A 15,000-nucleotide genomic window follows, 5' to 3' on the forward strand; every position below is an offset into this window, starting at 1 on the left:
CACTAGCTGCTAAATCTGTGAAATGCCAGGAGTAGTGAAAAGGATACCTAAACTTGATTTAAATGGCCAACAAATTATTGTACTCTACAATGTTTCCTGAATAATTATATGAAAGCCAGTCCCCTACCAGCCAATCACTGCCTGCATAGTTAGTAATCATGATGACATCATTCATAGCAACATGGTCGACCCGCCCTTACTCTTAACTTAAAGGGATAGTTCACCAAAAATTTTTTAATTCTGTCTTTATTTACTCATCTTTGACTATTTTTTAGGCGCTGTGTAATATAATTGTGCCTGCTGCCGCCATGGTATCGTCAAAGTCCCTTGATTATTATGCCAGAGTATAGTTCCTAGCTATATCAGCGTTGAAAATAGCAATTTTTCATTGTCTGTTTGTCTTAGTATACAATTTAATTACAGAAGAATCAAGCCATATAAAAAAATGACAAAAGTATTTGGTCATTTTTATGTGAGAGGCTAATGGTCTAATCCGATTCAATGATCTATGCTAAGCTAAGCTAAAAGTGCTCCTGCCAGACCTGAAGATTGGCTGAATGGATTCAAACATGGTAAAACTCTAGTTTAAAAGTCTAAAAGTAACTTGGATAAAATAATCAAAATAATGGCCATGTCAGTCCTAAATTTAGGACTTATAAACTTTTGCTTTAAAATGATTTCACAAAGAGTTTTAGCACTAGCTGCTAAATCTGAGAAATGCTAGGTGTAGTGAAAAGGATACCTAAACTTGATTTAAATGGCCAACAAATTATTGTGCTCTAAAATGTTTCCTGAATAATTATATGAAAGCCAGTCCCCTACCAGCCAATCACTGCCTGCATAGTTAGTAATCATGATGACATCATTCCTAGCAACATGGTCGACCCGCCCTTACTCTTAAAGGGATAGTTCACCAAAAAATGTTTAATTCTGTCTTTATTTACTCATCTTTGACTATTTTTAGGCGCTGTGTATCATAATTGTGCCTGCTGCAGCCATGGTATGGCAACAAAGTACCTTGATTATTATGCCAGAGTATAGTTCCTAGCTATATCAGCGTTGAAAATAGCAATTTTTCATTGTCTGTTTGTCTTAGTACACAATATAATTACAGAAGAATCAAGCTATATAAAAAAACAAAAGTATTTGGTCATTTTTGAGTGAGAGGCTAATGGTCTAATCCGATTCAATGATCTATGCTAAGCTAAGCTAAAAGTGCTCCTGCCAGGAGCATACAACAGACTGGCTAAATGGATTAAAACATGGTAAAACTCTACTTTAAAAGACTAAAAGTAACTTGAAAATTTGGATAAAATCATAAAATAATAGCCATGTCAGAATTTAGGACTTTTCACAAAGCATTTAGCACTAGCTGCTAAATCTGTGAAATGTTAGTAGGAGTTATTTAAATTTTATTTAAATGTGGCAACAAATGATTGTGCTCTATAATGTTTCTATGAATAAATCTTTGACAGCCAGTCCCCCATCAGCCTGCATAATTAGTAATAATGATGACATCATTCATAGCAACACGGTCGACCCACCCTTACTCTTTAAAGAGATAGTTCATCAAACATGTTTAACTCTGTCATCATTTACTCATCTTTGACTTTTTCCAAAGCCAGCTTGAGTTTTTTTGTTCTGCTGAACACAAAACAAGACATATTGAATGTTGGAAAATCGGTAACCATAGACTTCCATACTACTTGCTTTTTCTACTATAGAAAGTCAATAGATACCAGTGTCCAACATTCTTCAAATATCTTCTTTTGTGTGGTTAACACAACAAAACAACTCCAACAGGTTTGAAACATGTCAAAGGTGAGTAAATGATTGGGTTTGATTTGGGGGTTTCATTTTCACTAGGTTTCACTAGGAATAGGTTTAAAGAGGAACCCTTAGCTATTTCTTTTATCTGCTATCTACACTACCGGACAAAAGTCTTGTCTCCTATCCAAGTTTCAGGAACAACAAATAATAATTTATTTATACCTTATTTTACCAAAATAAAATATGATCATGCCTTGATTTTTAATTATTTAATTATGACAGTAAGGTCTTAAAGACAGTAAGGACTTTGCTTAGACAAAAGTCTCGTCACTTAACAGAAATAATGTCCAGTATAGAATATGTGGTCATGCTGCAGTGGAAACAGAATGAATATTGTGTCTGACTCCATCATGAGATTGGAGGACTGCATCCATACATCTCTGAATGACTCAAATCACTGATTAATAAAGTCATCTGGAATGGCAAAGAAAGCGTTCTTGCAGGACTCCCAGAGTTCATCAACATTCTTTGGATTCATCTTCAATGCCTCCTCGTTCATCTTACCCCAGACATGCTCAATAATGTTCATGTCTGGTGACTGGGCTGGCCAGTCCTGGAGCACCTTCTTTGCTTTCAGGAACTTTAATGTGGAGGCTGAAGTATGAGAAGGAGCGCTATCCTGCTGGAGAATTTGCCCTCTCCTGTGGTTTGTAATGTAATGGGCAGCACAAATGTCTTGATACCTCAGGCTGTTGATGTTGCCATCCACTCTGCAGATCTCTTGCACGCCCCCATACTGAATGGAACCCCAAACCATGACTTTTCCTTCACCAAACTTGACTGATCTCTATAAGAATGTTGGGTTCATGCGGGTTCCAGTAGGTCTTCTGCAGTATTTTTAATAAATGGGATGCAGTTCAACAGATGATTCAGCAGATAAATCTACCTTCTGCCACTTTTCCAAACAACTAGAACTCAAGTTATAATTTTGTTGCTCTTACAACGAGGATTGACGACAAGACTCTTGTCAGGTAGTGTAGAAGAACTCTTAGTGGTACGATAAAAATGTTTTGTGAATATCTTGCCTTTTAAAAAGGCGCAGCTGTGCAGTTTAAAGAAATGTAACTATTTTACAGGTTCCCCATGTCTCGGATTGTGGAGGAACATCACTCTTGACAGAAACCGACTCTGAAGCAACGCCATTGGATGATCCTGCCTGGGATATAGACTTTTGAGTTTTGCCATAGTGATGGATGATGTAAACTGGAGAAAAAAAATATTGGGACTTATTCGTTCAGTTTTTCCTTCGGCTTAGTCCCTTATTTATCAGGGGTCACCACAGCGGAATGAACTGCCAACTATTCCAGAATATGTTATACGCAGCGCATGCCCTTTCAGACTTATTGGGACTTAAATTTTGGAAATATATTGTGTTTTGCATTTACTTTTGAGTTAGTTGTTAAGATGAAAACTAATACAAACATTGGAATTACATCACACTTCAAATGTCTGTCTAAGATATGCAATCACAGATGATTCCTGAAGCATTTATTTCATATGAAATACATTTTAAAAAAATATAAAGATATTTGTTTTAACATTCATAAGTTTTGAACATTTTAGACTACTCGTGAACTTATTTTAAGGATAGAATCCACCATTAGGACATTCGGAAAGAATTTAATTGAAGAAACTTGTCTTTTATTAACTGTCCCTATGAGAAACTGCCCAATAGTGAAATATAGAATCTAATATTTTTGTTTTTAATCAGGATCATTTTAAGTAAAGTACCATGTGTGAGCTTTCTCACAAGAAAAGATAAATTTTGTTACTACTAAACAGCAAATAAAACATGTTGTAAATGAAATGGCACATGACAGGATGTAATTAGCATATACATTGTGTGGTGAATCCCGAGGAGTTACATTAACATGAAAACTTGCGTGACATGCAAATCACTTCCCGGTTACGATTGCAAAAAAGAAAACAAATAAACAAATCTAGGTAGTTTAAAGAGTATTAGGAACGAGGAAATATAGTGAATAGTGTGAGAAGTTTGCTGAGGTTTGTCCCAGGACAGGCTGACGCTGGAGGGGGGAGCGAGGGCGTGTTTGTGAGGGACTGAACACTGGCTCTGGGGTCCCGCGGGGATTTACTGCAGTGAGGAGAATAGAGGAACTTTTGGAGGACGGGTGACCCAGATTTCACACACTCACACAGGTAAGAGCCTGTTTCTTTAAACTTTACTCTATGTTGCATATGTAGCGATTTTGTGCACATGTAAACAAACGTTGCAGTTTTTGACTACTCTGAGCATTTGATTGAGTTTATGAAGTTTATCAATGGACTCCACTTCATTCATTCAGTCATCACTCGCTCGTTTTCTTATTTCTAGTTCGACATTTGGTTTGTTTACCTCCACATCGGTGGTTTACTGTGAAAACAATCTTTACGTCGTCATGTTGAGTGGCTGAAGTGTTTTTATGTGAAATTATGTCGTCCAATTTGATTTATAGTTCGGCGTCAGCGCGTGACACGTGCACGTATTTTGTAAACACGTAGAGGCGCGCTTTGAGAAATGACTTAAGTAAATGGAAAACTCTTTATTAGTCAAGAAATAACATTACGTTTGTAAGATGTATGATTACCTTGTAATTCGCGTCAATACTGCATCATAAATAAATATTTTGACAACACACACGTAGTGGTGAAACCTTCATTTTTTCAAACTTAAATTTATTATATTAACTCTACTACAACATGCAACACGGAACAAGTCGCAAACACTCTAAAATACACATTAAAGGGACTTTGCTAGTACTATGGTAAGTGACACATTGTGACATCAAGATACCATGTGGTAGCTACCATTCAATTTAATTCACCTTTATTTGTATAGCACTTTTACAATGTAGATTGTGTCAAAGCAGCTTGACATAAAAGGTCATTGTAAATAGGAACAGTGTAGTTCAGTTTGTAGTGTTTAAGTTCAGTTCAGTTTAGCTCAGTTCAGTGTGGTTTAAAAATCACTACTGAGAGTCCAAACACTGAAGAGCAAATCCATCAATGTACTATAGTAACGTTTGCAATTTTTGTACTTTACTACTTGTATTGTAATGGCATTCAAACATTACGTACACTGTGCAGTCAACTTTATCAAATGAAATGAGTGTAGGTAACTCAAATTTTACTGAAAGTTAATTCTACTTATTTGAAAAGAGTTATGAACTCAGTGTTGAAGGTAATGAGTTAATTAATACCTCATTACTTCAACTTAAATGTAGTAAGTTCACAGCACTCATAGATTTTTTTAACTTAAATAGTTTGTAGCAATCAGTTTCCTCAAATGGTGAGAGTTGCCTTAACTTATTGGGGTTTACAGTACTCAGTGGTTTGAGTTCTCTTAATTTATTGGGTTTTACTGTGCTAAAATTTCTTTGTTTACTCAAATGGATTAAGCTCACAGTACTCATTAGATTTAGTTTTTGAACTTAAATGGTTTGTTGCAATCGACTTCCTCAAAAAATGGTTTGAGTTACCATAACTTTTTGGGTTTTAGGCTATATATATATATATATATATATATATATATATATATATATATATATATATATATATATATATATATATATATATATATATATATATATTACATGCAACAGTGTTTAACTTATTATATAGCAAAATATTTTGATTAATGTACAAGTGTAGTTTATCTGTGTTTCTGTCCAATATTAGTGTGCGTTTATTCTTGGCTTCTCTGAATCAGTATGTAAATAAATGATTGGTCTTGGTGAAATAGAGTGGACTAAATTAAAGTACATCATTTTACAGTACCTGAGCTGTAGGGATGCAAAAGTTTGACTGCATTATCTTTTTATTTATTTTTTGACTGAAAGATAAAAAGTTCAAAATGTATGCAGAAAATAAATAAATAACGATATATTAACATAAATAAATATATACATTTTGCCTGTTATATAGGTGACATTACTCCATGACCAAGGTGCTACATAAAACAACACAGAACTGCACAAAACAATAATAGCTGCATTAAAATATTAATAAAAACAGCCAAAGACTACAGAGAATAAATGGCCACACATAGCGTATAGTGGGACAGACAGTACAAGTAAACTATTTTAAAAAAGAAAATAAAAACTCTTCAGACTATGCAGGTAAAATGACTTTGCTAAATATAATCTGTCAAGCATCATCCAAAGCTCTCAAACAGCAGAAATCAACAAAGCGTAATTACGCAGACCAAACAATACCATACTGGGTATAGAGATGAGTGGCCAGTGGGAAACATTTTGTTCTATAGGGTCACCAAACGTTGGTAGATCAATAAAAATTACAAATATTTAGAGCATTTTTAATAATTTAAAAAAAAATTTGAATGAGCCTAAACACAACATAACACAATGCATAGATTTAAATAAGTTCTTATAGGATGACATTTCATGCTGCTTTTCTAAGGCTATACAAATGCAAATTGTCATGAATGAATAAACTGAAAAAAGCCCCCCCGAGATGAAGGCATGGAGGCAGTGGTTTTTATATTTATGTAGAAAATAATAATTTTGTAATATTTTAATCCTTTTTTTTCATATGTAAAGATATTTGTGTATTGCTGTACATCCTGTATGTATTCAGCAATCATTTGGACGTGCATAGGTCCATAACTAACGCGCTCTGTGCTGGACTTTAGAGCAGATTTTAGTTGGTCAATGGCATGGTTTATTTCAGTTCTTCAAAATAGAAATGTGCCAACATTGCGCCTTAACACACCTCCTTTCTAGACTAGCACACCTATGAGTCCACAGAGTTGTGCAAATAGATTTGCTATTTAAACAACGTGGTGCAAAATGTGAAAATTACTGTTGCGCTGGTCTGAAAATACCAGCAAATCGCATCATACACGTCTCGCCCCTTATTGCGCCGGGTGTGTGATAGGGCTCATAGTATTTAAGCATTTCTTTTTTTTTTCCAACCAAAACCCTTTTTTTTATCCAATATGTATTTGGTTTGGACCAGCTGTCGGTGTGAGATCATATAGATATTTTTATTTTCTGTAATTTTATCTACTGATTCAGTCATTAGGGTGTGGATTCGCTTGCTGTACTACTTCAAGGGAATAAACACAGAGAAAACATTGCCAGAAAGTGCTGTTGAGATGCAGAGCCAGTTTTGCCCGCAGATGACTGGCGAGGCTTTAGATGTTTTGCATGTGTGTGTGTGTGTGGCATGTCTAGTCATGCAGAATAAAATAGTTCTGATGTTACACATTCACACCATCCAGAATACAGTGGTGTGTTTTTGCAGTCTTGTTGCTGTTGGTAGGGAGAATGCTTTAAGTGAGTCATGGTTTGGGAGTCACAGACGAACACACACACAAAACAACAACCTGTAGGATGAGATGCGTTGTCCCTGCAGGAAACATTTCTGATATTGTGAAATATAGCAATATATTTTTCAGGTGTAAAAAAAAACCACATCCTACTTCCACTAAAGTGGCTGACACAGTTACTTTTTGCTGTATTACATACATCCAACACAGGCTCATTCTAATAATGTAGCCCTATGTACATTTCTGGAGAACGTGAATTATGTAGCCAGAAGTACGTATGGCTGCATTTCGTCTTTAAAATGAACTCTACGGGGCGGTATGACGTTGTTTCTTTACACGCTACCAGCTGACCGCTTGCGTCCAAATGGACGACTTTTCTGTTATCAGTTTCCCCAGTGGCTTAGCTCGTATGTCAGCAGACTTGAGACACAAAGAGGAGTTGACTATGACAACGGAGTTTGAGTCCAGTGAAGAACGGTTCCAGAAAGCAGCTTAGAAAAAGAATTCAAAAAATAAAATAAACAAGTAAATAACAGGGTGAGAATGTGGTAAAAGTCAGACAAGGGCTTTTCTTTTTCTGGATTTCTTTAGAAAACACTGTTGGTTGGGTTTAGGGAAGTAGGTGGGCGGGTCAATTGGTGCTTTTGAAAACACTATCGGTTGGGTTTAGGGAAGGAGGAGGGTGGGTCAGTCAGTCAACAGCAGCCAACCATCATATAGTAGGCGTCCATCATCTTCACATCAGTGACATGCAGTCTAAACAGTCTCTCGGTCATCGCATGAAACAATTTTGCATCTTCTTGGACACTTTTAAAGCCTTTCACAATTAGCTTATTGCAATGTTACAGGATTTACCATATCGCGATATAATTATATGGTTATGCACTTTAAACTCTGACTTGACTGAATGTATGCAATTTATGCATATGTTTGAAAACGTAACATTCTGTAGCGCATTTAGTTCTTGTTTAAGGCATTTTGGTGTTTTTTATCATCGTATAATAGGCCTCCATCATCTTCACATCAGTGACATGCTTTTGAAAACACTATCGGTTGGGTTTAGGGAAGGAGGAGGGTGGGTTAGTCAATCGGTCAAACAGTCAGCTGACAGTCACTGTGCCAGTGTTTGAAAACGTAATATTCTGTAGTGCATTTAGTTTTTGTTTAAGGCCATTTTGGTGATTTCAGTCATCATATAATAGGCGTCCATTATCGTCACATCAGTGACATACAGTCTAAACACTCACTCGGTCATTGCATAAAACAATTTTGCATCTTCTTGGACACTTTTGAAGCTATTCCCAATAGCTTATCGCAATGTTACAGGATTTACCATATCGTGATATAATTATATGGTTATGCACTTTAAACTCTGACTTTCAGTCATTATATAGTAGGCGTGGGGCGATGCAGTGGCACAGTAGGTAGTGCTGTCGCCTCCCAGCAAGAAGGTCGCTGGTTCGAGCCTCGGCTGGGTCAGTTGACGTTTCTGTGTGGAGTTTGCATGTTCTCCCAGCGTTCGCGTGGGTTTCCTCCGGGTGCTCCGGTTTTCCCCATACGTTATATAATTATATGGTTATGCACTTTAAACCCTGACTTGACTGATAGGGTGCATGCAATTTGTGCGTGTGTTTGAAAACATAACATTCTGTAGCGCATTTAGTTTTAGTTTGAGGCCATTTTGGTGATTTCAGTCATCATATAATAGGCGACCTTCATCTTCACGTTAGTGACATGCAGTCTAACAGTCTCTCGGTCATCGCATGAAATAATTTAGCATGTTCTTGGACACTTTTAATGCTTTCACAATAGGACTGCACAATATATCATTTCAGCATCGATAGGGAAGTGGGTGGGCAGGTCAATTGGTGCTTTTGAAAACACTATCGGTTGGGTTTAGGGAAGGAGGAGGGTGGGTCAGTCAGTCAACAGCAGCCAACCATCATAGAGTAGGCGTCCATCATCTTCACATCAGTGACATGCAGTCTAAACACTCTCTCAGTCATCGCATGAAACAATTTTGCATCTTCTTGGACACTTTTAAAGCCTTTCACAATTAGCTTATCGCAATGTTACAGGATTGACCATATCGCGATATAATTATATGGTTATGCACTTTAAACTCTGACTTGACTGAATGTATGCAGTTTATGCATGTGTTTGAAAACGTAACATTCTGTAGCGCATTTAGTTCTTGTTTAAGGCATTTTGGTGTTTTTTATCATCGTATAATCTTCAAATCAGTGACATGCTTTTGAAAACACTATCGGTTGGGTTTAGGGAAGGAGGAGGGTGGGTTAGTCAATCGGTCAAACAGTCAGCTGACAGTCACTGTGCCAGTGTTTGAAAACGTAATATTCTGTAGTGCATTTAGTTTTTGTTTAAGGCCATTTTGGTGATTTCAGTCATCATATAATGGGCAACCTTCATCTTCACGTTAGTGACATGCAGTCTAACAGTCTCTCGGTCATCGCATGAAATAATTTTGCATGTTCTTGGACACTTTTAATGCTTTCACAATAGGACTGCACAATATATTGTTTTAGCATCGATATCGCAAAGTGTGCTAGATATGCGATGTTGAGTCTTTTCACACTTTGTCGTGTGAAAGGGAATATCACCAAGATTTAAATGCAACATTGTAACCATTTCAATCCCTGTTTCGGGCCAAAACAATTGATCTATAGGCGTGAAATCGCCCTCGGACTGATTGTTCTGGCGTGGATCAGAGCGCAATTGCAGTGTTCACATATGCCCAAACGAACCGAGCTAAGGGTTCCAAAACAAACGACTAGGTGTGAAAGCACCCCTCTTTCGTAATTCGTTACTTTACACCACTGAGCGTCATAATAAACTGCCTTCCCTCATTTCTCTTCTGCTCCCAGACAGTTAATGTTGTCTGTTGTGATGCAACACCCTCCCCATTCCCAGTTCCCTCCGCTCTCCAAGCCTTTTGAGTGTGATTGTGTGTTCTTCATGCTTCATTGGGGAATCACAGCCGGAGAACACCCGGGCCATTCACTCGGCCATACAACCCCCCCCCCCCACTCATTTCTCATTCATTAACCATTGGACAGGCGCTGGGATCCCGTTCCTCATAATATTCAAATGCCACTTCCAAAACCCATTTCATATGACATCACATCCTGTCAACCTGCCATTTCAGGACCCTCATTACATTGCGTTACTTAGGAGACTTAATAGACTGTATTAGTAGACACACACCCCTCCCCCAAACACTTTAGTTCAGATTTTTTTTCCTATTCATTTCCTGTAGGGATATTTAAAAGCAACCAGCTGAGGGTTGAATCACAACATTACAAACGTTGATTTTAATATCTCATTACTATTAACTGATTTATTGTATCTTTGCCATGATGACAGCACATAATACTTGACTAGATTTTTTACAGTGTACTAGTATTCAGCTTAAAGTGACATTTAAAGGCTTAACCAGGTTATTTAGGGTGAAGTTAGGGTAATTAGGCAAGTCGTTGTATAATAGTGGTTTGTTCTGTAGACAATCCAAAACTAATATTGCTTAAGGGGGCTAATAATATTGGCCTTAAGTGGTTTTAAAGATTAAAAACAGCTTTTATTCTAGCCGAAATAAAACAAATAAGACTTTCTCGAGAAGAAAACGTATTATCAGACATACTGTGAAAATTTACTACACCACCATCAAATATGTACATTCTATATAGTATGATTGTGAGTAGTATGAATGGAATTCGGATGTAAAACATTGCAACGCTTTACTCACACATGCACTTGCTAACCCTGGGTCATCCTAAACACCGGATAAACAGAATCCTGGGTTATACGTAATCACATTTCACGCTGCTTATACTATATATATAGGGTTAATGAATAATCCTGGGTATTCATTAACAGATGTTTCACACTGTACAATCCTAAACCTCAGGTTAACGTAAAATTATTTGCATATCTGTGGTGTCAACGTCGCTGATTGGGCGAACAGTAGGTGACCTTTTAACATGGCATTGCCACATCTCGTCAGTAATTCAAAAATATGAAACATTAGCTATTAGCATTTAAACATTAGCATTTTGGATTTACGCATAAAAAATCGGTTGATGGAAACGCCAAGATGCACATAGAAAACGTATAAAAAACGTATGCACAAAACTGAGTAGGATAAACTTTTTATTCGATAAGAAAAAACTACGATGGAAACACTTTTGCCGAAATTCCAGTATGCGAATTAAAGTCACATGATTTTGATGATGATCATATGATGATGAAAATGTGTGTGAATGGAAAAACCAGCAGGCTGAGCACATTGTAGAACATCTGAAATGTTGTTTTGGTCTTTCTACAATGCCTTAATCATTTTAGCATTAGTGTTATTTAGGGGTGTCACGATTCTCCAAATCCTCGATTCGATTACATTTTCGATTCTAAAGTCACGATTCGATTCGATTCTCGATTTTTAACAAAAAAATTTTTTAAAGCACAAGCTATGCCATTTTAAGACGTATATGCAATATAATAACATCTGACCTTTGTTCACAATGTACCACACACTACATTGTCAAATATAAAATGTTTATTAACAATATAATGTAACAATAACTTATATCTGCAGTCAATTGGAAACTTAAACAAAATAACATGCCATCTAAAATTTCTTTTGTAACTGATGACACTTTAATAACGTTCTGCTTCACATTATTGTACATGGTGGGCATCACCGTAGCTGTGAGATGCGTTCTACATGGCATTTCGTAGCGCGGTTCTAGCACGTTAATTAAATGCTGAAAACCAGAGTTTTCTATCACTGAATAAGGTCGCATGTCCGCGGCTATAAATACTCCTATCGCGCTTGTAATTGCCTTTGCACGTGTTGAAATGCTTGGAAGTTTTATTCCAAATGAAGACGGGAGAGTAGTTTGTGTTACACTTGTCGGTTTAACAGATACATCTATGTTTTTGTGGTGCCTGCGGAGGTGCCCGGCCATGTTAGTCGTGCTGCCGGTGGAATAATGTGGTATATGCACATTGCAGAGCTTGCAAACTGTGTTTTTTCTGTCGACAACACGAACGTTGTCAACATAACTCACTGGAAATCCAAAATACTTCCACACCGGCGACTTCAGTGAAAGAGGAGGGGGTTCAATTTCTTTCGATGGGTCTCCTGCGTCTGCAGTTGCCATGCTGTCTCGTGGCTGTTGTAGCTGTTAGGTTGACGCGCATGCGTGAGTTTCTTTCCGCTTGGCAAGTCAAGCTGCTGCTGACGTGACATAGGGGCGGGGCAGCATCGACGATTCCATTTTTTGATTCGATAATCGAGATTAAGCATGAATTTCGATCGATTTCGATTAAAAATCGAAATCGTGACACCCTTAGTGTTATTATATTATTAATCACCTCCAGAGCATTGTCCAGAGCATCTGTGCTCTGCGTCTAAGGCCTTTAAACGCCACCATGCAGTCATTGCGCATCGGCATTGTCTTCTGAGGCACAATTTTTGTCTCAAGTAATTTATTAAATAAGGAAAAGATTCACGCAGCTTCTCCTACCACAGCAAATTCCATTTTTATTGTTTACATTTGGCGCCAGTTAATCAGGAAGTGATTATTCTACTCTCTTTGACTCACCGGATGGAAACACTGCTTTATTCGCACATCTTTTATGCGATTTTTCCAGTTTTGTGGATACATTTAATTAGCATCTTTGGATAGAAGCTATTGTGGAGATCTACAGTACATATTTTGTCTTGAGGTAAATGTGAGACGCGTTTGAGTTTCTGTTTTCCAATAATATTCTCTTTTCCATTTCTTGCCGTTCTCCATCCTCACACAACTGATCATCTCTTTTCCCTCACCTGCATTCCTTCAGTAACTGCTGAGGTTTTACCTTACACACTTGGGAACTGATGTTCCTGATTGCTGAATATCTTCAGCTTTAACAATGTGCCCGTTGTTCCAGAGCGCTGAACTTGTTGCCGTTGTAAGCCCTACAGGCGATGTTATGTTTACAGCTAGGACAGTTTAGTCAAAAATCAAACTTAAAGGGATAGTTCACCTCATTATTTACTTTGTCATGTGATTTATTTCTTCTGTTGAACATAAACGAAGATATATTTAAAAAAAAAGCTGGTTGCTGGTACCCATCGACTTTCATAGTAGGAAATAAAATACACTAGATGTCAATATGATAATAATTTCTTACATTTATATAGCGCTTTTCTGGACACTCAAATCGCTTTACATATTTTATATCACTATCATAAACAAAATATATCGATAAATGATTGTTATCGCGATAATAGTATATGCAATTTACATATTGCAGATGAGTGATAAAATACATTTATTTTATGCATTGGTTGTTTATCTAAATTTGACCAATTAGATGGGGCCTTACTATCTTTAGCCCCGCCTTTCCAGTAGTTGCTGTTCTGCTACTGGCTGGAAGGTGAATATAGAGGTAAACATAAACACTAATGGCGGGAAAATGACACTAGCCAACAAGAGTCAGAATATCTGCAGAGGTTTTCACTCATTCATAGTGTTTTACAGACTAAATGTTTGCACCTTGACACAGTTATTAGTCCAAATTAGATTTATAATAATAATTTCTTACATTTATATACATTTATATTACATTTGGACACTCTAAGCACTTTACACATATTTTGGGGTGAATCTCCTCATCCACCACCAGTGTGCAGCATCCACCCGAATGACTCGACGGCAGTCATATTGCGCCAGACCACACACCAGCATATTGGTGGAGAGGAGGAGAGTGATGAAGCCAATTATGATATGGGGATGTTAGGAGGCCATGATGGACAGAGACCAGCGGGCAGATTTTGGCCAGGATGCTGGGGTTAAACGTTACGTTAGGATTTTTAATGACTACAGAGAGTCAGGTCCTGGGTTTAACGTCTCTACCAAACATTTTTCTACCAAACATTTCTTTTTCCATATTAATATCTCGCTGTTGTCTACTTTTTCAACAAAAAACAATATAACAATGATAATTATAATGATGATAATAACAGGGAGGGAAACCCCTGTGTTTGAATTATATTTTGCTCAAAAACTGTTTAATAAAGTTTTAATAAAGGCTTTGATTCTCAAGTAACCATTTATAGGAAAATACTGGATATATATATATATATATATATATATATATATATATATATATATATATATATATATATATATATATATATATAGATAGATAGATAGATAGATATCACAGTAAATATATATATAGATATAGATATCACAATATATATATATATATATATATATATATATATATATATATAGATAGATAGATAGATAGATAGATAGATAGATAGATAGATAGATAGATAGATAGATATAGATATCACAGTAAATATATATATAGATATAGATATCACAATATATATATATATATATATATATATATATATATATATATATATATATATATATTGTATACCGTCATTCCTCCTTAAAAAACGGGATATAATATTTTGCCCATATCACCCAGCCCTAGCACATGGAATAAAAATCGCACTTTTTCAGTCGTGATTTTGATTTTAAAACGTTTAATTGTGCAGGCCTAGTGTGCCAGAATGACCCTTGACGAAAGATTACCTGCACAGGAGCTTGGAAACGTCCCGCTGCCTGAGGTTTCTTTGAACTACAACCTGTTTTATAACACCTCTTTTAATTAGCAGCATTTTACAACTTTTAAACAAACTAAAATGTGGTTTAACTGCTCTGCACGGGAAGTAACAACACCCTGGGATCGCAGCCGCAAGATATTTGCTTCCTGTTGCTGCATGTGAGAATCCCACACTAATGGTGTTCTTCAGTAATGGGTGTTAGTCAGACGAGACACTTTCTATCATTTGA

At 36.6% G+C, this 15,000-nt stretch overlaps 2 protein-coding genes across 2 annotated transcripts in view; both read left to right on the plus strand.

Moving 5' to 3' along the window:
- Window positions 1-3,287, plus strand: part of prkg1l (protein kinase cGMP-dependent 1, like) — a 54,884-nt gene extending 51,597 nt beyond the window's left edge. Inside the window, exon 19 of the mRNA XM_056463036.1 lies at window positions 2,907-3,287. Coding sequence (XP_056319011.1) covers window positions 2,907-3,005 — 99 coding nt within the window. The 3' untranslated portion in view covers window positions 3,006-3,287. The remainder of the gene's footprint in view (window positions 1-2,906) is intronic.
- Window positions 3,288-3,772: 485 nt separating this feature from the next.
- Window positions 3,773-15,000, plus strand: part of acsl2 (acyl-CoA synthetase long chain family member 2) — a 56,594-nt gene continuing 45,366 nt past the window's right edge. The window contains exon 1 of the mRNA XM_056463028.1: window positions 3,773-3,990. The gene's annotated coding sequence lies outside the window, so the exon portion shown is untranslated. The remainder of the gene's footprint in view (window positions 3,991-15,000) is intronic.

Source organism: Danio aesculapii, chromosome 8, assembly GCF_903798145.1.
Source record: "Danio aesculapii chromosome 8, fDanAes4.1, whole genome shotgun sequence".
Lineage (NCBI taxonomy): Eukaryota > Metazoa > Chordata > Actinopteri > Cypriniformes > Danionidae > Danio > Danio aesculapii.